Source organism: Astatotilapia calliptera, chromosome 12 (assembly GCF_900246225.1).
Source record: "Astatotilapia calliptera chromosome 12, fAstCal1.2, whole genome shotgun sequence".
NCBI lineage: Eukaryota > Metazoa > Chordata > Actinopteri > Cichliformes > Cichlidae > Astatotilapia > Astatotilapia calliptera.
In genome coordinates, this window is record NC_039313.1 from 20927770 (window position 1) to 20953651 (window position 25882).

A 25882-nucleotide genomic window follows, 5' to 3' on the forward strand; every position below is an offset into this window, starting at 1 on the left:
CCATCTTTAAGAAAGGGGACCGGAGGGTGTGTTCCAACTACAGGGGGATCACACTCCTCAGCCTCCCTGGGAAAGTCTATGCCAGGGTGCTGGAAAGGAGAGTTCGTCCGTTAGTCGAACCTCGGATACAGGAGGAACAATGCGGTTTTCGTCCTGGTCGCGGAACACTGGACCAGCTCTTTATCCTCTCCAGGATACTTGAGGGTGCATGGGAGTTTGCCCAACCAGTCTACATGTGTTTTGTGGACTTGGAGAAGGCATTCGACCGTGTCCCTCTGGGTGTCCTGTGGGAGGTGTTGCGGGAATATGGGGTGTCTGGCCCATTGCTACGGGCCATTCGATCCCTATACAACCGTTGCAAGAGCTTGGTTCGCATTGCCGGCAATAAGTCGGACTCGTTCCCGGTGGGTGATGGGCTTCGCCAGGGCTGCCCTTTGTCTCCGGTTCTGTTCATAATTTTTATGGACAGGATTTCTAGGTGCAGCCAAGTGGCGGAGGGCTTTCGCTTTGGTGGCCTCAGAATCTCATTTCTGATTTTTGCAGATGATGTGGTTCTGTTGGCTTCATCGGGTGAAGGCCTCCAGCTCGCACTGGAACGGTTCGCAGTCGAGTGTGAAGCAGCGGGAATGAGGATCAGCACCTCCAAATCTGAGGCCATGGTTCTCAGCCGGAAAAGGGTGGAGTGCCCACTCCAGGTCGGGGATGAGTTCCTGCCCCAAGTGGAGGAGTTCAAGTATCTCGGGGTCTTGTTCGCGAGTGATGGGAGAAGGGAGCCGGAGATCGACAGACGGATTGGGGCTGCAGCTGCAGTAATGCGGACGTTGCACCGGTCCGTCGTGGTGAAGAGGGAGCTGAGTGTAAAAGCGAAGCTCTCAATTTACCGGTCGATCTACGTCCCTACCCTCACCTATGGCCACGAGCTGTGGGTAGTGACCGAAAGAACGAGATCGCGGATACAAGCGGCAGAAATGAGCTTCCTCCGAAGGGTGGCTGGCCTCTCCCTTAGAGATAGGGTGAGAAGTTCGGCCATCCGGGAGGGGCTCAGAGTAGAGCAGCTGCTGCTCCACATCGAAAGGAGCCAGCTGAGGTGGTTCGGGCATCTGACAAGGATGCCCCCTGGGCGCCTCCTGGGTGAGGTGTTCCAGGCATGTCCCACCGGGAGGAGGCCCCGGGGCAGACCCAGGACACGCTGGAGAGATTATATCTCTCGGCTGGCCTGGGAACGCCTTGGTATTCCCCCGGACAAGCTGGAGGAGGTGGCTGGGGAGAGGGAGGTCTGGGCCTCTTTGCTTAGGCTGCTGCCCCCGCGACCCAACCCCGGACAAAGCGGATGACGATGGATGGATGGATGGATGTATATTGACAGCAAAACTTACAAGACATACACTGTATCACTCTGTGTTGCACATTGTCTTCACAATAAGTTCAAAACAGCAAAATGAATTAAAGCCTTTAGTTTCAAGAGAAAGAAAAAAACTGTGCCTGCATTTCATGTTTACTGGAGAATGGACAAAAAACAAAACAAAGAACTATATTTTACTTTGTTAAACATGGACTTAACTCATGTCTGTGTGTGCATACAAGCATTTGTATGTGGCCAGGACCTCGGTATAATTTCCATGGAGAGTAAATCTAGGCTTGTTGATGGAGGGCCTGGTCTGTCAGCCTCCAACAGGAAACCACAGATTTATCCAAGTGACAACACTGACACTGACACTGAGCAGAGAATTCAGTGCGCCCTGTAATACATGTCAGTACAGTCCATAATCCATATCACTCTGGCTGCCACTGCCAACTACACACAGAGTTGGCACAGAGACCAGAGAAGTAGTCCACAGTGCTGCCAGCCGCACTGGGAAAATCATGGAAACAAATCAAGGTCTACGGGAACACTTCTCAGTAGCACAGCCCAGTATTCTCTTATGAATGTGCAAGTGCAAAACATTACAGACAGTCTGCATTTAATCAAGTACAGGACGAAAGTGTTCATCAAAACAACTCACACTCAAAGCAAATGCCCTTGTAGTGCTGAATAATATAAAGCAAAATAGGTATTACCATGCTTGTAATTTTAAGAGACTTAAAAGTGTTAAAAATGCACTGGGAAAATGCAAGGGTTTTTCCTTCCCAGTGTCGCCAAGTGCTTGCTAACAGGATGCCCTGTGATTGTTTTGGTTGTCTCTCTATTATTGCAGGATCTTCAGGTGACATCTGGTGCTATTTAAATAAGATTGAATTCAATAAACTGAAATAACAGTTTTAGGAAAAATGAAACTATCTGTATCTTATTAAAATGTTTAGAAATCACCTCTAATTCTATTCAGACCATTTCTATAACTCATATGTGAGCATGTTCATGTCATTTTACATCATTCGGATTTCATAATGGTCATATGTTAGGACAAAACCTTCCTTTTTAATCTTTGTAACTGTAAGCTCTTGAAGCCCATACCATACTGTGTTATGTTCCAATCTAACATCCATCCCACAGTGTTTCAACCACATGGCATTTGACTTGCTAACAATGCAATGACCTTCATTGGTTATCAGAAAGCTTTAAATTTGTACCCAGATTCAGATAATAACATACTCTAGCAAAACAATATAAATGCAAAGCTTCAAAAACTCCAAAACGTTCTATATGAGCTCAAAGTACTGCCTTAATAGTCAACCTCTCTATTCAGAATAACGTGTCTTGGCCTAGTTATTTCCATGGGAAAATTTCATAAAGTGGGATGTTGAAACAGTCTTTTTGGGACTTGTGACACTGATGACCTTGGCATTGAAAACTTACTATAGGTATAACGATATAACCTGCCAGGGAGGGAAAGTAGCCCAAGGTGATGTGACAGGTTGAGAGACTTTTTAGCTGTAATTGGGCTCAAACTCCACACAAACTGTCTCTCTGCTCTGGAACCAGAGTGCTTCATAGTCTCTTTCCAACTAAGGAGTTGCTCAGAGTAATAGGCAGTAGGTGGATTCGGGGCAACTCAAGTTTCCCCAGTTAAAGTTTGTCCCACTTGACTGATGGGTTACTTATAATAGAAGTTAGTGTTGGCCAGCGCTTGTGGCCGAATTATTAGTATTGCAAACATTTATTCTTCTTAAAAAAATGCAAGTTGTTCACGAAGAATAACACCAATAAAACTGTGAATTGACAAGATTGCTATAATATTTGGGTTGTCAGTTATTATGACAGACAACATGTGTGATTTGAAGTGCTTCAAGATACCTTGACCCAAACATCTTCAATTATTCCTTATTTACAAGCCTAATGTTTTTTTGAGACCTAATCTCCTGTTCCACCTTAAAAAAAACATTTGGCCTTAAATAACAAAGGCATAATGTGACCGAATAAATGTATCTACTTGTTAAGTATGACATCACTAGCCATCCCGAGATCTAAAGTCTAAAAATCGAACTCAGGACCACTGAAAGAAAGAAAAACAGGACAAACTCTTTCAGCTTCCCCAGCTGTTACAATAAGGTTTAACGTTCAGATATCAAGAGGTTCACAAAGTTTAGCAGAGTTAGAAGTTGCCGGGAAGTTAGGAATCCAGTTTTCACCTAAAGATCAGATACCATGTTTTGACTGAAGTACTTCTAAAAAACTAAAACACAGTGCTCTGGTGTACCTTTGAAAGTAGACTAAATAGCAATGGTGGTTGGAGGGTCAGTGAAGATGGGCTAGCTGACATATCATAAATTGCCTGGTAGCTAGCATACAGGAGGAAGAAGATCCTGAAAAAAAGAGTTAAAAATGGGCCCATTCACAACACAAGGTTAGTCATAACACATTGGTGCCTGGTTTTGACTAATTCCTAAAATGTCAACACTGAACTTTTATTCAGCCAGAGAGATTCAAATATTTGATATTCGAGCCCATGGACTGCAGTTTTTAAAAACTTAAAGATATGTATAGTCGGCTGGCTGACCATGATCCCTAATGACTTTTGGGGGGCTTGTTTCTATTAAATATAACAAAAACATTACAACGTGTTAAAAAGGTGACAGTGTCATTTGTAACAGAAGACCCACAGTAGAAAGGAGACCCAGAAACAGGACTGATACATTATCATTTAACCAGCAGATACTTATTGTATGTTTGATGAACCAAATGCACATTTTATAAATATCAGGATTGGAAAAGATGTGCCTTTGTGAGATGTCCCCACTCAGTTGAGTATGCATCAGAGCATCCAGGTTCTCTGCTCTCTACAATGCTCCAATTTGTGTCTTAATTCAAAATGTCTTGAGTCTAACTAACTTCTTTGTTTAGAATTTGACACTACTGTTTCTAATCTTATGCACTTGGACTCACACATACACACACATACACACACACACACACACACACAAACACAATGCTCTTCTGTCAAAACTTAATTCAGTTATTTGTTTTTTGGTAGAAATTAACAATGGAAACACCTGCACCCTATTCATAATTTAGTTTTCATAACTTAATGCCACATTAACTTCAGTTTATAACACACCCAAACCAGACTCGCCTCGACAAAACCCCCTCACTGCCAGCTGGGACATGCAGCATAGCGAGCCAGAAAAAACAGAAACAAAGTGGAGGGAAAAGAGAAAAAAAAGAAAGATAAGTAAAAAACTTATGGCTTACTTAGGGTAAAAACAGCCATGATTTTAAAAAAGAACAAGCTATTGCATCCCCAGATGTTATCACCCATCCAATCTGTATATATTTATAGATCATTTCCATGGTTTTGTTTTTCACGTCACTGCAAGGTCAAGTACGGCTCAGAAATAAGAGAGCTGTTTAGATTATAGCATCTGGTTAATGTAGGCATTTAGCAGGTGAGGGAGTGACTTTTTGTGTATCAATATTTCAGCTACTGATTTGTTAAAATAAAACAATTCTCAAAGACCAATATCAGGTAGCCTTTGAGTCTCCAGTATATTGCATAATCATAATTACGCATCGAATCAGTTTTATTGGACATGGAACAGAACAGCGCCTGTGATAGATACTGGGGTCATTTGTGATCCTTAAACGATTTGTCTCCACAAACATATGAGCTGTTAATAATATTAAATCATCGACTGTACTGTACATTGGCTATGCAATTCTACAAATAAAGACAGCTTAAGTCTGAATATAAATACTTTGACAGATAATTTTTAAGGTTCACTACACACCAACTCCAATACAACACAAGCCGGAAACACACCAGTGTGTTTGACGTTTTTTCGTAAGCTGTCTTGATACTAGTGAGATCATCACCTGTACTGTAAATTATGCCATAAGTGAGCATTTTAGTATTTGTGGGAAAACTGATTAAAGACGTTTGCATGAACAAAAGACAGTTTTGCATAGTCATGTATGATCACCGCGTACTTCTACAAATGACATCCATGCATCTATTGTATAAGGTCAAATTAGAATAAATTGTTTCTCTTCCTTTTTGCATTTTACATTAGCAGTAGTGACCACCGGGTACTTAAACAGTCCTGCTTATTAATGAGCATGTTTGTGTGTGTTGGCTAAGTTTAGAAGCCTCTTTTGTCCCACAGCTCACCTAAGGAGAAGTGATTTTCTTCATTCCCCTTAACGTCCACCATGAAATCATGTTTCTATGATTATGAAATCCCACAAGAAATTCTGATCAAAGAAGCCTCACACAAGACTCAGAGAGGGGATAGTGGGCTTTCAACTGGTTTCTTATAAAATCCCAGAGCCCACATTCATTGTTTTAAAAAAAGAGACAAAAAAAACAACAAACATTCCACAGATGCTCCTACAGTCGACTGGGTGATGCCTTTGTATGGAAAGTGGTAAACCTAGGGGTCGGTTCAATCCTTTCTACTCACTGACACACAAAATAAATACTGTTTGAGGGGCACAGACAGGGGAATCGTCAGCAGTGATGGACAGTTTTTGTCATATGCTGTAAACACACCTGAATCCTAAAAATATGCACATGCAGCTGAATCATAGAAATTACACAGTTCTCTTTTCTCTGGTCCATCTGCTTCCTGTCTATCTTACCACTACTTGACTTTGGCATGGGACTTGTGGGTTGTACCACCAACAACAGAATTTTAAACAAAACTTAGCAATCTCACCCTGAACCAACAAACCAGTAGGGCAGGAAGGGGTCTGAGGACAGGAAACTCTCAAAACAATACTAAGCAAACTACAAAGTGTAAATATAGAGTTTGAGGGTAAACGGTCTAGAATTCAGGGACAAAGATTATAGGAAAGTATAAAACACATTTTTCACTATTATTTTGGAATTTCACAAGAAATTAAACAGAATCTAAATGAACAGAAAGAGTAACAGAAACTGCAAGTGTTTTTTGCACAGCACTACCTCCGGGTCTAAACGGTCCTTGCACAGATGGAATTATTTCCTCTTAAATGAAGCCAAACAAAAACACAAATGACTGGATTTACTTTAGCAAACCCGAAGGCCATTGTCAAGTTCACATTCTTATGCACTGCACCTTAAAGAAGTTCTTGAGGGCTGGAATGTGGGTGGCACATTCTGTTCTCCTGTAGTCATCGACATTTTGGCCAACCTGCATACAAACAGGATGTAGACACTTAGACTGATATCACAGATCTCTCTTAGAAGACTAAAAAAAGACATGAAGGAAACAGGCTGGGAAACAACAGGATTCAAACGATGTCATGAGGCATCTGAAGACTGATCATCTTGAGAAGTGTTTAGTGTCGTCATGCCAATAAGTTCTCAAAGGGATTTAAAAAAACCAACTTGTCAATAAGTGCGTGTCTGAAAGAACAGGATTTCTCCAAATTATTTGAATTGAATTATTCCATTGTGAGGAAAACTATCAACAATTGTGTATATTTGTGTATTTAGTGACTATTTGTGTAGAACTAGAAATCTAAGCAAAGTCAGTCTAAATTTAAAACAACGGTCTCTAAAAAGACCCAAAATTTGAACCCAGGATCTCCAGGTAGCCTGAGCTGCATGTGTTTACAGTGCACAAATTTGATCCGCATGGGAAGTGTACCAGAATAAACTAAAGTTTGTAGATGAACATAAAATCAAAGAGTAGGCCTTTTGGAATGAAGTGCTCCTGACAGCTGGAAAGACAAATCAAAGACAGTAACAGTGGACATGTTTGGAGCAGAACAAAGGCAGCGTTTCTTTAGGGAAGAGCTATATACTACCATACCACTTCAAGCACCAGATACAACGGTGGTGAAAATATTATGGTTACAGGTTGCGTCTTTGACACTTAGGTCCTCTGCTCGCCTTGTAATTCACTCATTTTTCCACTGCACTGAGACATTTTCAAAGCTTTTCTTCCAAATTTCATGTAAGCCTCTGAAAACAAGAGTGCTGAATGAAAATAAGCCAGGAATATTTCGGGTTTCTCCAGAATACTTTATAAGTTAATAAGGGCGTACGCTTCTGTATCTGACCACAACAACATGTGAAACCCCTTATCTCAGAGCTGCAAAATGACCCAGCTGCCTCCAAATTAATTTAAGTCTGTGAGTCCTTGTGTTTGAAGCGTACCTGCTGTTTTCATGGCAAAGAATGCATGTGTGTTTGAGTAATTCGAGCTGGTATTTGTGTTATGATAGGGGAATGCTTACACAAGTTAAGCCCCATGAGCCCGTCTGCTACTCACCCAGCTGATCAGCACGATCCGGGGGGCTCCTGTCTCTACACTTCCGACTTTGCACAGTCCATATTGAGGCTTTGAGATGTGAAACTTAGCTGCCAGCTCTGCCACACCACCCGCTGTTAGGAAAGAGACAGATGCAGGGTGAGGGAACAAAGGGATATTGATGTGCAAATACGCTGCACTTTCTTTTTATATATCAACTTCTTTCAAGCCCAAGCAGAGGAGCAAACAAGCTTTTTTGTGGTCTTATGAAGGTAAATGATAAAAATAAGAGTCCACTTTACCTCCTGAGTCAGCCAGTTTGAGGTTGTTTGTGACTCCATCATATGCAAATAATGCCCTGTGAACATACAAACACACACAGGTCAAGATGCAAACAATAGCATGATTTCTGTGTATGCAAGCCCAAAGCCAAATGTTTTCCTGCGCATACCAGTGCTTTGTCTGAAAAACAACAAGCTTCCTTGCTGTGCAGAAGCACTATTACACCGACAAAAATAAATTCTTTTCAACTGTGACACACGTGCTCGCTCACTTTGTTCTGTCTCCCTTCCTGCTCTTGTTCACCAAAGACCCTTACAGCACAGAGATAAAACAGCACGGCACATTGTAACACAATAAGCTGCATTCACAGCATTTTCCTCATCGATGGGCAACTCCTGATTGTGAAATAAACAGTGTGCACACCGATGGGGCTTTTATTTTTTGTTAAGTGTTTTGCAGGTGAAAACCTGCCCCACCGCACCCTTCAGTGAGAAGACTGTTGCTGTGGCAACTCGACAAACTGATGATGTGTTTTCATGAGACCACTGAAAAACAACGGCTCAATTAAGAGCTTGGTGACTGATTTAAGATTGATACACACAATAAAAGGGCTTATATGTGGTTTGCTGCAAGAGGGAAATGTGTGACTTCATAAGAACCAAAACAAAGAAATAAACCTTAAGGCAAGTTCATTTTGTCTGTACTGGATCTGAACCCCAAATGACACCATTATGCTATTTGAGAAGATGTGTTTCCTAAATAATCTCGATGCTTTTGCATGTTTGAAGCACATCTGTGTAAATGTGTACGTTAGAGTCTGTTGCTTAACAAGGCGGCCTGCAGAGAGAGAAACTGTCAAATCTTTAAAGGGCCGCATGTGCCCGTCTGTGTGCACAAGTATGTGTCTGACTGTGGGCCTGTGTAAAGGTTTCACTGTAGGACTCCTGGAGTTCAGAGAATAACATCTGGAGCTGGATTGCAAAAGGGCACAAGCAACGATTACAAAGGACCAAAGGTGAATGGCCTGTGTGTGTGTGTGTGTGTGTGTGTGTGTGTGTGTGTGTGTGTGTGTGTGTGTGTGTGTGTGTGTGTGTGTTTCTGTTCTGTGTCCTGTGTCCTGTTTGTTTGTATATGTGTCTTTCTGGCTGCTGTTACAACCAAATTTCCCCCTGTGGGACAATTAAAGGATTATTCTATTCGATTCTAAAAGCATCAGTATCGGTTTAAAATGTTCCGGTTGACTGTACAAAAGAGTACAAAACAGCTGTTTGGTATATGGGTTGACAATGGTGCCAAATAACTCAGTTAGCATTTCTCATTCACTGTTATTTTTCCTGATACAACAAGTCTGCCTTTGTTCTTTCTCCCAGAAGAACAAAAAGCTTCAGTCAAAAGTCAGTCAGTATGTGTGTGCGCTGAGGACACAATAACCATACTGTGCAACCTACTGAGCAAGTTGCAAGCTGGCCGAGCATGTGAGGAGACATGTTGCTGCTGCGCTTTCATTTTTGGGTTTTTTTTTATTGTTTTTGTAATGTTGGCAAATGTTTGTTTAATATCTATGATATCACCCTGCAAGTATTTGAAATCAGATTGCATAAGAATATAATGCAACTTATGGGAACATTCTCCCCCAGCTCCCCGGCACGAGCTCTGCATCACCTCAAGCACTTACTTACGTGTTTCGGGATTAGATTAGCCACAAAAACTGCAGCAACAACAATGCTGCTCTCTTTTATTAGTTTTAACAAGTCACCAAACCACATCCGTGGTCTTCTAACATTCCAAGGTTGCCATTCCCAAGCTGTCAAGGTCAAAAGTCAATGTGACTGTGAAGGAGTCTTAATTGCATGTGCAAATTTTCCACCCACAGAGAACAAGCTTGCTCACGAGGTACGCTGAGCTGAGGGACACTCTTTGTTCTGCCACAGCTTTCACTAAGATGGACTTTGCAAAGATCCTATTTTTCAGCAGCTTTCTCCCCAAATCTTTACCTAATCTCAATTTAGTGAAGCAGTATTACAAAATCAAACACAATAAGTAAAGACCATCTTTTGTATCTATCCATCTATTGATACAGTTTTTGAGAAAGGCACAAATTACAGTTAGAAACTGATCACATAGGGTCTTCTTTGAGCAAGGAGACAGCAAATGTTCTACTGACTCAAAACAAATGATTTAGCATAAAAGGAAAACCTCGGTGAGGCCTACATATAGCTGTCATGTCGAAATCTTACACATTAAACCACTAAATGACTGCATGGACATATCAGTAGTTTTATGTAGTGAGCATGTTTTTTCCCAAACACAAGCTGAAGTCTTTTATCCTGTCTATCCTGGAAAGTTGTCCTCGACAATAAGACCAAAGTCGCTTTGGAGTCTTGCTTCATACCTGAGCCAAGCTGTGCAATATTACATCATATGAAATTAAGATTCCCTCTATATGCCCATTTTTGTCTGCATCACTTGATTGGGTATTTTAATGTAGTAATAGAAGTTTCAAAAGCGGTAAAGTTGTTCCCCTAATTAATAAAGCACACCCCTACCCCCTCACCAACTCGGCACACACGCACTGACTGACTGACTGATGAGAAAAACAGACGCTCTTATGTCTGTACTCCAGCCCACTTCCAAACCAAGCCAGCTATGACCTCAGAGGAAGAGAAGAGAAGAGAAGAGAAGAGAAGAGAAGAGAAGAGAAGAGAAGAGAAGAGACACGTGAAAGGGCGGGAAAGGGGCCATCATGAAGGGCAATGGGGCGCAAAGTGGGAGAGAGTGAGAACAAGAAAAGAAAAGCCTAGAGCAATGATGTCATAATCTGAAACATCAACTCTTTAAAGTAATTAACAGTGGGAAATGAAATCTCAGCATCGTAGCCACAGCCAGTAACTCAACAAATAAACATCTGTTTTCAAAGTATTTAAAGAAATGGCAGTCTGGAAACACAGGCACATGCACACAATGTACTGTAAGCCTGAGCCAGTAACAATAGAGAAGGTTTGTCTTGGCCTGCCAGCGCCCCTGTAATACCTCCAAACATGCTAAGCTCTACCATTTCAAGATCAACATCACAGAAGCAGATGATTGCGTATCCATGCTCTCCCCTCACCAGGCTAAACTCTGCAACAGCAGAGTGCTGCATTACACAGGAAACACTTGAACACAGCATACACGTTTCTCCTGTGCTGTAGATTCTGAAGAGATATTCTTTGATGGTTTTTTCTTCTATTTATTTTTTTATTTTATTTTTTAAGGGAATGCATATTATTGTGCTAGTCCTTTATTATAAAATAAAGAAGTAAAGAAGTAAATCTATGAGAATATATTTATGGGGCCCAGAATCACCGATCATTTTTCACATTTTTTATTAACTTTGCCATCCGTCCTCACTCTATATATTCAGTTGATGTGTAACAATCTTTACCACTTTAAATTCATTATTCTGACCTTCACCTCTAGCAACTCTGCTTTATTCCTCCTATTTTAAATCTTGTAGTAAAACACACCTCGTTCACAAACTGAAGCAATATCTCATCTTCATTTTTCTCCCTCTGTGTCTCTCTGACAGCGGGTTCTTGTGAGCTCATAGGTCATTTATTCCTTCCATCTTTGCCAGTCGCTGAGATATGAGAGGGTTTTTTATTTTATTTTGCACACTGCTGATAAACTGGGTATGAAGAATAAGATATAAATAAACAGATGAAATGCTGGGAGGATTCACAAGGATTAAGCTCTCCATCAACCATTACTTTGTGCCCCTTTCTCTCCCCAATGTATGGATACACCAGCAACTCCCAGGTAAAGCTTATCGACAAATTTATAACTACTTAAGTCAAGTCTTGTATTTGCCTGTCTACTGTACCTAAGATTTAAATGGCTACTTTATGGATAATGTCTTTTTATTACACATGACATATACTTCTTCTGCTCCTCTCAGCTTCACAATTCCTTACTTTTGGCTCAAAGATGACCTGGCCTTCCAGTTCTATTTTTACCTTGTCTCCCAGTCTACCACTACGTTTGCACTAGACTGGGGAGCTTGGAGACGTCCCTGCAGCACACGGCGCTCATTTCCTCTCTCCAAACATGGGCATAATAAGTCTAGTCAGACGTGATACTCATATAGTGACCACACAGCGACCCCAGTGGTGCACACATTCTTCCGTCTGCACTGCAGAGACACATGGAGGTTTATGGGAAGGGTTTCAGGAAATCTGACTAAGAGAGAGGAAGTAACGGAATAAAGCCAAGTATTTGTCTGGCTTGTAAGAGTCCTACAGACTGGTATGGTGTGACCTAAGTGATGTATCCTGAGTAAAAAATGTTGCATGCTAAGCCAAAGAGGCACAGAGAGCACACATACTTTCAATTAAGTTGTACAAGTGTGTGCATATGTCAATGAAAACAGCTTCATCAGAAGCTCCACTACTTTACGCACAGTCTAGAGTACCTAGTTTCGCAGCAGTCCCTTATTAATAACATGCATAAAACAATGTTGCTGAGTCATGGTTTTATATGAACTCTTCTAAGCACTTAAATCTCCAGATGACCCAGATTCATTCAGAAAAAAAGTATCAGAAAGAATGAAGGCGAACAAGATGAAAATTTAGTGCATTTTGAAAAAGAGGTAAGATACAAATGAATGTTGCAAAGGAAATGAGACGGGAAAAGTCTTGGTCCTCATATTTATGGATTCGGGCAGCCTACAGAGAATTACTGTAATCCTTTCAAAGCAAGCAGCAAGGTCCTTTAATTGGAGCTGTTTAACAGTAGAGGACTGAAACATGTCACTAAAGACTAACCCCCTAAAATACACCTGCTTTGTGTCTGTGTAATCTGATGTCTCCAATGCTATTTTGTCCCTCATACAGTTTAAATGAGCATTTCAGATAAAAGTGTGTAGTCTGGATGAGGTCTTTTATTTTGAATGTTGACCGGATTCTCTTTGCTGTTCCCGTGCCTAACGTCCTGCCCTCCTTACCTACTCTGTAAAAAAAGTTACAATTAAACTGGAGTAATGATCATGATAAGACAAATTTAATACAGATATTTGAATGTGCAGTACTTTGTAGAAGTCTTGAGTCACACTTCTTTTTATAGTTTGCTTAAAAAAAAAGGAAATAGGAGCAATTTATTGACATGTTCAAACATACAACATAGTTTATCAATCAAAAACATTTGTACAAGTCTAATGAGCTTTAAGTAGTCTTCAGGAATAGACCTCCAGGCTTCTCGAAGGACATTCAAAGCTCTTCTTTGGATGTTGGCTGCTTTTTGTACTCTTCTCTGTCAAACTGATCCAGCACTGCTTCAACAGTGTTGTGGTCCGGGCTCCGGAGAGGCCAGTTCATGTCTAATATTGTTGTTGTGAGCTATTCTGGGTTTTTTTCACCAGGTATGGTTTAACTGCTTCGTTGTCATTCTGAAAACTGAAGCTGTTGCCAGCCTGATGTTTTCCAGATGATATTTTATGGTGGATCCAAATCTGATGGTACTTTTCTACATTCATAATTTAATCAATTGTAACAAGATGCCCAACGCTAACGACTGAAATGAAGCCCGAAACTACGACAGAGCTTCCACTGTGTCACTGTGTGTGTTTTAAAGATGGCTGCAGACACTCACTGTTGAACCTGTTAAACAGTGACAGCTTTTAAACTGCAAACTTCAAATTTCATCACTCTATAAGATCTGCTGCTACTAATTTTCCATCTTTTCTTGTGTAATTTGGCACGCCTCAACCAGCCTTTGACAAAGAACATTTCTGATGAGGCTTCAGTGAACAGTATATGGATCAACTGAAACACTAGATGTATTTCTCAGTTGCTGTATCAGGTATTTACAGATTTTTTTTTCATGTTTTTTAAGGATATGATTTTCAGATACTGTTCATCTCCTTTTTTGGTCCTTCATTTGTCAGTTTCCTAATTTTTTGAATGAGATCATACACATACCAGAATATGCCAGGTTTTCAGCTAATAGCTCTTTGGAAATCACCTTAGTGGTACAAAATTATTATTTTATGTTTGTCAAACTGTGTTATCTTTGGCATTTTCATAGCTTCAACTAAGAGAAAAGACAAACCACTGCCTCTTTTTCCCCGCAGGTCAGTGATTTAACAAACAAAACACTCTTGTGAAAACTGTCAGGTACAATGCTTCGCTGAAAATGAGTGGAAAAGCAGCCAAACAAAATTTCCAAAGAAAAACTCTGAAAGACCTTCAGAAAACCTGGAGAACTGTTGCTCAGGGCCACTTTAAAAATTACAAGGAAGTCTGGTTCCTTGGAAGAGACATACAAAGAAATCAAGTGTGGCTCATGATTTTTGCACAGCCATCTATTGTTCATTGCAACATAATGTTGATACGTTGATGAAGCCAAGAGGCAAAAAAGCTGAAAATAACCACAAAAAAAGGTTTTTGCAATGATGGGGGTGAAATCTTATTTCAACAAGCCAGGTACCCTCTAGCAGTTCTGTGGTTTATTAAGTAGGGTGTAATATCCTGCTGCTGTCATTTCTGATGAAGTTAATACTTAACTATACCTTTCCAAATGAGATCAGACTGAAGTACTGCCAAATACAAAGAGAAGTGTATAGCTATGTGTGAGAGTAACTGAAACCATACTGTCATCATAAAACATATGTTGTCAGACTTTAGACCAGCATATAATGTCTGGTCTATTACCAGTATACTACTGTGTCAGACGTAAAGCTGGCTCTGAAGAGGCCCAGCTATGACGTGATGGTGATGTCTTGCCAAGACTTTTGACCTAATAATAAAACCATGCCCAAGTCCCAATCAGCAGCATGTTTTTATCCTAGTCAAGCAGACCAGATGCCATAGTGGATATACAGTCAGACAATACTTCACATACAGTGAAAAAAAAATACCTTTCTAGGATGTCCTGTGAAGCAAAAAGTCTTTAATGTTTTAGCATAAAACCCTTTTTCACTGGCATTTTCCAGTTAAACAATGAAAACTATACAAGCTACTGAAACAATGCACAAAATTAATGATAATGAACTAATTAGTGATAAACTGCAAACAAAAGATGAATTCAGCTGCCTGCAATAATCCTACCATATTGACAGTAAATAGAAGCAAATGTTGCCTTTTGCTCTACCAATTCTGTTTAATGTGAAGCTGTGAAATATACCGTATCATAAACCATCATTAATGCTGAATTTATGAAATTAAACAACTGTCCCACAGGAAGCATTTCTTCAAAGCATGAGGTCAAGAGCAAACATGAAAAATAAATGGAAAATCTTGACCTCTGCAATGAGCACATCCAGTGGTTTTGTTGTGTCATGTGGTGCATTTTATTAGCATGGAATGGGTTAATAATAAAATCAATGCAAAGTTTTCTTTCTCAGTGATTACAAATCTTTATCCTGTAATGATTGCTCTCTTCTGGGATACGCAGCGCCCCAAATTAAAATGAGACAAAGAGTCACTAAATGTTTGATGATCATTAACTTCCAATGTTTTTTTTTTTTCATTTTCTGCTTGTTGAAAATATTTTAAAGGTCTCACTGAAAGCTACCAATAAACCTGCACGACTCCAGAGCTAATTGCTGCAAAGACCACTGTTCACTTAGACTGGTTGAAATACTTAAAAAACCTTATCAGTTTGGCTACATAGAGGACAAGGTCACATTTTCATGCTTGCATCTTCTTTTCTTAAATATTGTGATTTCTTCATGCAGGCACTGCTTAGGCAGCACAAAGAAGCCTGTAGTTTTTCCACCATAAGCAAATATCACTTACATTGTTTTGCATTTCTGGTAGGGTAATGCTCACACTAAAGATGCCTCGTGTTTCCTCCCCTTTCAAGGACAGCTGTGCAATTTTGAAGCGTAAACACTCGCCTGTATGACCCATAAGAGTTTCTCAGATCCACCCTGTGAGCAACGCTGACTGATCTGTATAATACTTGACAGGGTGGAGAAAATATCAGACTCCCCTGGAGACTATTACAGACCACAAAAGCTATTTGGCCTAGAGAATATGGTAAATCCAAGAGAAATGACAGAGGCGACGGATGGCAAAATTATAAGAAAGGACTGCAAGTGTAGCTAAATATAATGTAAAATCTTTGGCGAACAAACAACAGATTGCATACAATATCAGGCAGAGGGGGTGAGGGAGAGACTGAATGGAATGCTGCAAGGAGGAGGGGAGGGGGTTTAAAAAATCTGCTCTCAGCAAAACACGGAGCCAGAGAAGTTTAGAAAACGACAAACTAAACAAATAAGTAATTAAATCACTGCCAAGGACCAGTGAGAAAAAAAGAAAAAGCAGCCCTCCCTGTCATAAATGGAAAATATCGGGGGGACAGACAAAGAGACCAAGATAGACAAATATTATGCTGCCGTGTAGTAAGTGTCAATCAAGGTCCTGAGACAGCAATCTTGCAACAAATGCAGACAAAACACAAGATTAACGCTAAGACTACAAAATGACACAGGCGGCCAGCAGCGCGCACTATAAGATCAAGCGATCAACACCTGGTTTCACGTTACAGCCTTCAGTTAATCTACAGATAGCATTAACCAGTTATGTTGCAAGCAGAGGCTGCACACATTGCAATTAACTGTAATGTGTAATACAACCCAAGCTTTAAAGAAAAGGTAGCTTAGTTGTGCAGGCAACTGTTCCAGTAGAATATGAGAACAAAATTTACTACCATCACGTCTTTGCTAGTGCACGTCGCACTAGCAAAGAACGCAACCCGCAAAACACGGTAGCTTTTCCCAAAGCCAAACAGCATGCATTGATTCAGCAGGGAGGAAACTGTCTCGAGCGGAAACAAACAAAAACTATTTTAAGTTATATTACCGTTTGAATAAAACTTAATATAACCCCCTCTATACTTTTATTTTTACTCAACAACACAGCAGCACTTAAGCTAAAAACAATAGAAGATGGATACAAGAAATTCAGTGTCGTGACGGTGGGAGCTTAAAGAGGGACGGGGCCACACGGTGGAGAGTTATATTCTGGTTGGAGAAGAGACACTCAGAGATGGGTTCACACTGGGGAAAACGATGAAAAGCACTAGGGGATACACAAAAGTGTAAATGGGTAGGTTAAGAAGGGCGCCTTCAACAATGGCGCACAATGGGAAGCAGTCAAAGTGTATTGGAGGTTTCCAAGGGGGCAGTTGGAGTATGTGGTTAATGGAGGGAAGAGTTTTGATGAAAGTAATACTGTGAGTTGTTGCGAGTCTATATGGGGTAAATCGTTATGACTCTGGAAGGTATATAGTTTATCTGGAGAGGAGAAGAGAGGAGAGCAAAAAATCTTCTAAAATCACGGTCCACTGGGATCACTCTGGCATTTCCTGCCAAAACTGTCCAACAGCACCACACAGGCACACACGTACACAACACACACACACACACACACATGTAAGCATCCTCCCTTCTCTACATTACAGTTATTACAGGCTCATTGAAAACACGATGGCATCTCATCTTCAAGCATTTCCTTCAGTTAAACAAAGCAAACTCTCAAGTATTAAATACCCACTTGGAGCTCATTTAGCCCGTCCTCTCTGTATCTTCTCTTAATGCTTTGATCTTATTCTCATTGCTCTTCACCCCTCCACCTGTCCTCTTTTCTTTTCTCCACTCTATTGCCTCTTTAAGTTTTATAATTTGATGGCTCTGCTTTTCAAAAGACTTTCATCCGGACCACCCTTCAGGGCTGATCTTCCATCTGCTGCAACTCTTGGTCCTTCCTCTCACATACTGTCCTTTATTTTCTTTTAACTTTACCTCATTCATTTGCAGTCCCTTCCCATCCTGCTTAGTCCCTCTTCACTCACCTCCCTCAATTCATTCACTCTCAGCAAACAACCTAGCTTTCCCACCAGGGTCGTCAGGACAACAGAGCCCCCCCCCCCCAACTTTCCACAAGGACGCACAGCTCAATCTCACCGCCAGCAAGTGAACAAACAGGGCAGGAGAAGGGAAAATAGAGTTCCCAGTCAAAGTCTTGCATTCTGTGTTGCTGCGAAATGCTAACATTTAACCCACACAATGCCATCACTATAAACAAGGAGCGCTTTTGTAACTGTGGTAAAGTAGGAGCAGTTGCTTGAACAAGTCGGCAAGCACAGCTCATGAAACCTGACAGTGTGACTGTAGGAATGAGAGCCCAGTGTGTCTTCATTAAACCTGTTTAATGTTGTTCTGTGTGTATATGCATTTGCATGTGTCAGAGAAGTAATCCTGAAGGAAAAAAGAATGAAGCTTTACTCCTTGATGTGGCATAAAAAGCCTAGCTACTATTGGAGTTACTACTAATGAATGAATAGTTACAGTTCTGTGCCTCTCAGTGTTGTGCGTAAAGTTAGAAAACAGTTCATAAAGAAGTTCAATTTAGAGATAATCATGAACGAATCACTACCTAATTACTCGATAATATAGTATCTCCTATGTGGTTATTTTAGTCATTTACTATAAAGTCCTGAATCAAGGTACTAATGAACACCTTTTCCGGATTAGAACCTTACTGGTTTGTTTCTCACCGAATAAAGATTTGTGTGGTAACCAACCTTTAACTAATAACCTGCACAATTTATCGCTATTATTTCCTTTCTCTTCCTTAATAAAGAATGTTTGAATGCAAAATCATGTATTATAGCAGGCATAGCTTAATTTAAAAAATTACAAGGTATAATAAGTAATAATATGTAACTCATTAGAATCAATATGGACCTAGACTTTTATGGCTTTAGACAGTCTAGGCCACACTGGGAAACTTCATAGTTCTCTTCAGACCTGGTGAGGTGAGTAATTTAAGCGCAGAGAGGATATTCCTTGTAAGAAGTTAAGACTCAGGGGTGGAATGGGTTAAGAAGAGGGCATCTGTATACTGTGTAAAGCCAAAAGTCAATACTGACTCATTTTTAGCTTGTACGAAGAACATGCATATACCTGTGCTTATTTGGTAGGTGGTGCTTAGAACAGAAAGGACAAAGAGGAACGCTGCCAGAGGAGGGCTGTCTATTTCGAAATTCTGTTTGTGTGTGTGTGCGTGTACTTGGTAGTTACTTTCTGGGACAGCCACTCTGCAAGCCTGAAGTGAAAATGGATGGATGGATAGATGGATGGATGGATGGATGGATGGATGGATGGATGGATGGATGGATGGATGGATGGATGGATGGATGGATGGATGGATGGATGGATGGATGGATGGATGGTTGGATGGCATACTTAAAAGCAAGGCAGGATAACATCAAAAACAATCACAGATAATAAGAGCCTGTCAGTAACAAAACCATGTGGACGGTTGCCCTTCTACAATTGTTTTTGCAATAATTTAGACCCAAAATTATGGGAAGAGAGGCGCCAGGGTTATTGTTTTAAATAATTCCATTTACAATAGGGACTTTGTAACCGTCTGACACTGCTTGTCGTGTTATGCTTGGCACACTCAAGTCAATGAGCCACAGGAACATGACAAATTGTCTCTCTGTGCACTTTTTTTTGCAAGATCCAAAGCAATGAACTTTAAAACACATTCTTACTTTTTAAAGAAGAACTGTTCTTTTTAGATATTACTTCCGATCATACAAACGGGATAATTTTCTTTTTGCTTTTTATTTCTCCAATAAGGCTCTGCAGGGGTGAATTTTTCTTTGCCTTCTTGCTTAGACCATCCTTAGTAGTTGAGGAAAACCATGTGGAAGCCCATCAGTTCTTTCAGCACTTCTCAATATAAGCATTGCAACATTATAATAGTTAGGTTACTCACATATCTTTAATTTTACTATATGACTGTGATTATACTTGTGAGTTGTGGTATATCACATCATTGCTTACACATACCCCTAAAAGTCCATCGGTTGGCTTAGGACACACACGCCACACTCTGTATTCATTCTCATCCCAATGTTTGAAGAAACACTAAAATACAGATGTCTTTAGACAGCTATCAGACACGCCCTTGAAAATAATACCCTGGCTATGTGCGAGGCCCATTAGCTGAACAGGCAGTCCTCCCTGATGTTGCTTCCATTTATCATAACATGTGCATGAAAAGAAATCATACTTCCACAAAGTTTTTCAGCAGAGTCCTGAAGACTTATATAAAACAATAAGTCATTTGTTGCCCCCACTGCTGTAGGCACAGAAAAGGACAGAGCTCCACTGGAAACAATGGGTGAAATGATGTGAGACACTTGAATGAACAAAAGGAGAATTTGAAAGAAAGGTCAGTTGTAAAGTAGGATTGACAAAATACTTCGAGAGCTTTGTTTACCATGATCTTAATACCAAACCTTTGCTGCAATGGAAAGAAAATCTGTGGGATACAATTTCTTTTATTAAGGTGAGAGCTCTTTACATTGTTCACAACTGACACCTGAAACCAAAATGAATGGCACGACAGTACCTTGAAACATTAATTACCAACATTTTCCATTTTCTGTGTGGCAGCTATGAGTCGCACTTCCAAACAAACAACAGTTTGCACACTTAGAGACCCAAACATGTGAGGCCAAACAGGTAGAATACACACATCCAGTGTCACGGTGTGTAGTCATGTCTCACCATGGCTAAACCCTACCATTACCCTGCAGCTTTGTCTCAGACCCTAGATGACTCTAAACAACATTTAAGGGAGAAGAAAGCAGTTGTTTAGTGATAACTGCTCAAATCATCCCCTAAGTTCATCTAAACAGGGATACATACAACAGCCATTATAGCTATCATTGTCATCATCTTCAAACATGCCACCCACAAACTTGCTCACACAAGCAAGCGACACAAGCTGAGGGTACTGCTCTGCAGAAGCTTCAGCCTACACAGTGCAGTGGAATTGTTTGTTTTTCTAACAAGACAGGAAATTCTGTTGGAATAACGTTAAACAAAAAGCTGATAGGTATGTGCCCCAACAGATCACTTGTGTGTATGATCTTTGTCCTAATGTCACACAAAAAGCACTTCACCGGCTCCAGTTGTGCTCTGATCAGCTTATGTTAGTGTTCAAGTGTCGCCCCCATGGAACCCACCGGATTGGGCCAAGTTGTAGTCTTAGTGTTAAAGGAAAAATAAGTGACAGGATGTGGGTTTCTTTTGATAAGATTCATGCCTCTATGTCACAAACAAAGCTACTCCAAGGTACGGTACAGGTCGCTGTGACAAAGATTATACTGTCACGGTCCAGTGTACTCACCTCTGATGTCCTATTTACAGTACGCTGCTATTTATATTTTAGATCAATGTGTCTTGTGTCAGTGAGCCTGGAAGCAACTGTGCAACCTTTGAAGCCTCATCCTGAACAGTGAAAGGAAAGGGAACCAATCAGACTGCTTGGGTTCCTTCTGTGGGATTTTACAGTAAGGTGACCAGCAGGTATTGTTTCAACATAGAAGGACGTGAGGTAACGTTGCACAATGGCATGTGTGTATGAAAAGCTTGAACTGCTGTGTTTTAGGGGGGTTTTGACAGGTGGGTCACTGTGGATAATTCAGGAACTGAACAAAAAGCAGAACGTGTACAAGGAAGTTTAAGCAGGGATTAGCTTCCTGATAACAGTGTTAACTGTACTTTATTACTATTTACAGGCAGAAGAACCGAAGTGTGCACGTTCACACACATGCAGCCCTGCAACACAGGTGTACTTCATCTAGAAAGTAACTTTAGACTCAGGGACTGTTTAGGTGTCAGTTAATCATACATGAGCCTGTGGAACTTTTGAAGCAACGCAAAAAGCCTATGTTGCAATAAAGGTAGTCCAAGTTATCATCAATAGGAGAATCCCTTCACAGGAGATTAGAGGCCTGGGGAGGAGGGATAATGTGTTGCTAAATGTAAATGGCTGATGCTGATTTCCTACATTTCCCACTGACTTTTGAAATCTTATTAAAGAAATGGTAAATGGACTGCTACTTATACAGCACTTTTTTTTCTAATCCATTTGAACGCTCAAAGCGCTTTCTTGCTACAATGCTCATTCACTTATTCACACTTTTTCTATGCTTACGAGCTTTTAACCTGACATCCACATAATCATACTCCAGATGATGCATCAGGGGCGACTCAGGGTTCAGTATCTTGCCTGAGGATAGCTTGACATGTAATCACAGGCTAGAGGAGCTAGGCATTATTAGAGTACTATCCTACTACTACACACTGCCCCAAAGTAGCAATACAAAGAAAATGATTAATGTAACAATAAGTAATATTCATTTAACAATTTACAAGCAGCAAAAACAGCACGCCAATTACAATTTGGGCAGTTTTCCTGACGAAACTGGATGCCTTTAAATAATAAACGTCACTTGTGGCAAATTTCTATTTCAAAGCAACAATGCTGAAACCTAACACCTGTAATTCTGTGACCATTAACATTTGATGACAGATCGCCTGGCTGTTACACTTCTGCCAAAAAACAGATCACAAATGAAGGTATTACATCACTCAACAATAAGTCATTTCAAACCAAAGAGGGAATTTTTTTTAGCAGCTTAGGAACAATTCCATACCACCTTAATGACAAATATCTCTTTAATGAATGTAAATATTGGATTATCTATAACTAGAAAAACAATCAAGAATCAGCCAAGATTGACTGCTGAATGCTCTAAGCACAATGACTCAGTTACTATGTCACTCTCAATGCTATTTATGCAGCACATTTAACTACATGAAAATTCAATGTATTTTCCATAACAGATAAAAACATAAAAAACAACTACTATAATGAACTCAGGTGTTTACTTTATGTGTCACTACCTAGCTGCAGTCATCCCCTGCAAGAGAATTAAGTGTGATCTGCAAGAATAATGTTGATAAAAAAAACAACAACAATGTGTTAATCTTGCCCAGGGCCACAGATGTCTAGATATAGCCCACACTTTTTCTGATGAAAACACTCCACAAGTTCATATGAATTCCTATCTTATATGATTTGCGTGGCTGAAACAAAAGCATAAACTTTATTTTACCTCCTGCTTGCATTCCGAGGTGCTAGAACAACAACTTTGTGTTGTACAACATGAAAAGCAAAGGTTAGTTATGTAAATTATGACTTCTTACAATTCATAAGATTGCACTGTTGTATTGTAAAAATAGATCTGAACTATTTTCTTTTATTTCTTCCTTTTAAAAGGCATGCAAACACAGCTTCTGAGTAACACAATTGGTAGTCTTGAGTGGTCCAGGAGACTAAGCACAGACCTCCAAGGCTGTCTGTTGAACAGAGAAGTCTGAATGATGGATGCATTGAAATTGCCCGTCTTTCCTTCAGAGTCTCGCCCACAAAGGGTCTGTTTCCCATTCAGGACACAAGGTCATTAGATAATACACACGAGGATCGCAAGGCCACACAGTGGGGCGGGATCATTCAGCACAACAAGCCTCCGCAAAAACTTCTTGACGCCTTAACTCAAGTAGTCTCTGCAGGAAGTATATGCCCATCCAGAAACAAATATACTGATGTGAAAGCTCACATACACATTGAAATTTCACAGATGGTTACACATGCACAAGGATGGGCTGAATAGTTTGACAGTGGGAATCATGACATCATCATGTTCCCCTCCCACCTCGCTATTCAGTCACAGCAGAATTATTTATCCTTTGAAAGCGGGTTAAATGAATGCTTAGGAATGCCCTTTTCTTTCTTTCTTTTTTCTATTTTTCCTCTGTTGTAATCACAGGCATATGCATCCACACATGTTTGTAGATTTGTTTTAGGCACCTGGTTGGCAGAGACCCAATCAAGATTTTGTTATTCAGCGAAGCTGTGGGGGAAATGTCCTCAAATGAGGAACTGCTGGTTCAGTGAAGTGTCAGCATGTCAGGACAAAAAGTTATTCTGAACATGGAAACTTTGAGAGGTTTGCCAAAATTAAGAAAGAGTGGAAACTGAGCAAGTTATGCTCTGGATGTGGAAAAGTGTTTCCACTCCATTCGTGAAGCTGTCAGATTTCAGCTTGTCATGGTTAACTCAAAGCGCTCTGAAACTCATTTCCTGAGTGGCGTTGTTAGTTCCAAATTGAAGCCAGGAAGAATGTAGGAAGAAAGTGGGCGGGGGAGAGAGGTTTGAGGCAGAGGGAGATGAAGCAGGGATGGACCAAGTCTGTCCTCTACTTCCACTTGGGCACATGCTCGAGCTGGGGTCTTGGATTTTTTTTTCTTCGTCAAAGTGAGTGGATGTAAAGCAAGAGAGGGGTAAATTTGCATGTATTTAATTTTAACTTTACTGAGTATAGCCTGCAACAACATGCTCATATCAGAGGATTACAAAATGCACAAGCACACACACAATGTGCATGAAATTTAGAAAAAAAAAAAAAAAAAAAAAAAAGAGGAAGGGGAGTACACAATAAGACTGACACTGTTTGTAAAAGAAGGGTAGATCACCATAGTGACAGATCAGCCAAACCCTATGGCAAAAACATGAGTCAATGAGTCAAGTGTCAGATGCTCAGGTTACATGGGCATGATCTCAGTCCAGCATTCTTAGAACCTAATAAATGTATTTCTTTCTCTTTTCATTAGTCTGTTAAATAATCTGAAAACTAGATCTGACATTAAAAACAACTGATTAAATGAAACTTTCCTAAACTGTGAAATTAGGTTGAATATTGGTTCTTCATCTAGCTACACCCCCCGGCCAGTAAGATTTCTCCTAAAACTTTGTTAGTCATCTTCGCTATTGCTCTACATTAATAAGTCTCGTTGCTCATGTGGAGTTACTCATGCATGCAGTGCTGCCTTTCAAATTAAGAGGCCTCTGCCTGAAAGACAGCCCATGTCATGGATCAGCACATCTGCAGAAAGACGATCCGGCAAAGCCTCACAATTCCTGGGGGAGAATAGCAAAGTCACGGAGATCCAGGTGCCGCGCACCGAGCCACACCAGCAGCCTGGCGTGCGTAATGAACGGCAATTAAAAGTGAGTGCATCCCTTTGGCAATAAACCACCCTGCGTGCACAGGACTTGCAAATACATAGCAGGCTGTGAGCTATCTCTGTGTTGGCCACCTCCATATCCGTCACTGGATTAGCTTAAATCTGCCCTCTTCTTACGCAAGAGGCTGTTTTCCATCTTACGCGCATGGAAAACAAGATGGAGAGCATGAAAGTTTGACTAAAGTTGCGAACTTTACTTGAATTTCTGACCGCGTTATAAAAAATATAAACGCTAACAGAACAACAAAGTCGGAGCTCGGTCTGCTCTTATGAAAAAGGATAAACTCAGGTGTGGCTGGCAGATGCAGATTTGTGTAAAAGCAATATGTGTTACCAGCTCGTGGAAGAACGGGGGTTGAGGATGTCCTCTTTGGCCGTGAACAGCGACAGGCTGTAGGTATCAAGGTTGACCGTTCGCTTGCTCATTGTGGCAAAAGTTTCCAGACCACTCCCGCAGCTTCTCTGTTCACGGGTCCCGATGCGTCTCGGGGTGGGGATTAGAGTATTTTCTGGAGAACAGTCGCAGCAGAAAACTGGGGTTCGGCCGAGACAAAACTGCAGCAAATGTGTCCACGTTCATTCAATGTGGCCCTTTTAGGTCCAAAAGGAGCGATCCGTGCAGCCGCTGCGCACTCACAGCGCGGAGGAGACTGGGACTGCACACGGTCTTTGTGCAGCTGGTTAAGAATACGTTTTTATGGGGAGCGCCCCACCTCCTGTTAAGAGAGTGGAAAGCCTAATGACTTCACTAGCTGGTCACTTGTGTGTGCAGCAGAGGAACACGGCCACTGAGCTGCACTGTTCGCGAAACAAAGAGACGTTTTCATTTCCCAAGTTAATAACTGGGCAACTTGACGAAATTTATTACTTAACTGATGGACCACAACTTGAGGCAATTCAATAAATATAATTATTTTGTTCTAATTGTCTTTTCTCCCTCACTATAATGTTTTTGATAGCAAAAATGGGAACAAAAACGAAACACAATGGGAATTTCTGATGTTTAGAGGGGCTATGGGAGAGTGCAGCAGCCTTGGATCTGTCACTCTC

General features: G+C 40.7%; 1 protein-coding gene across 1 annotated transcript in view; it reads right to left on the minus strand.

The window, feature by feature from the left end:
- LOC113033260 (drebrin-like protein A) overlaps positions 1-25539 on the minus strand; it is a 38134-nt gene extending 12595 nt beyond the window's left edge. Inside the window, exons 1-4 of the mRNA XM_026186894.1 lie at positions 25167-25539; positions 7914-7969; positions 7633-7745; positions 6472-6546 (exon numbers count right to left, since the gene is read on the minus strand). Coding sequence (XP_026042679.1) covers positions 6472-6546; positions 7633-7745; positions 7914-7969; positions 25167-25258 — 336 coding nt within the window. The 5' untranslated portion in view covers positions 25259-25539. The remainder of the gene's footprint in view (positions 1-6471; positions 6547-7632; positions 7746-7913; positions 7970-25166) is intronic.
- Positions 25540-25882: the final 343 nt, after the last annotated feature.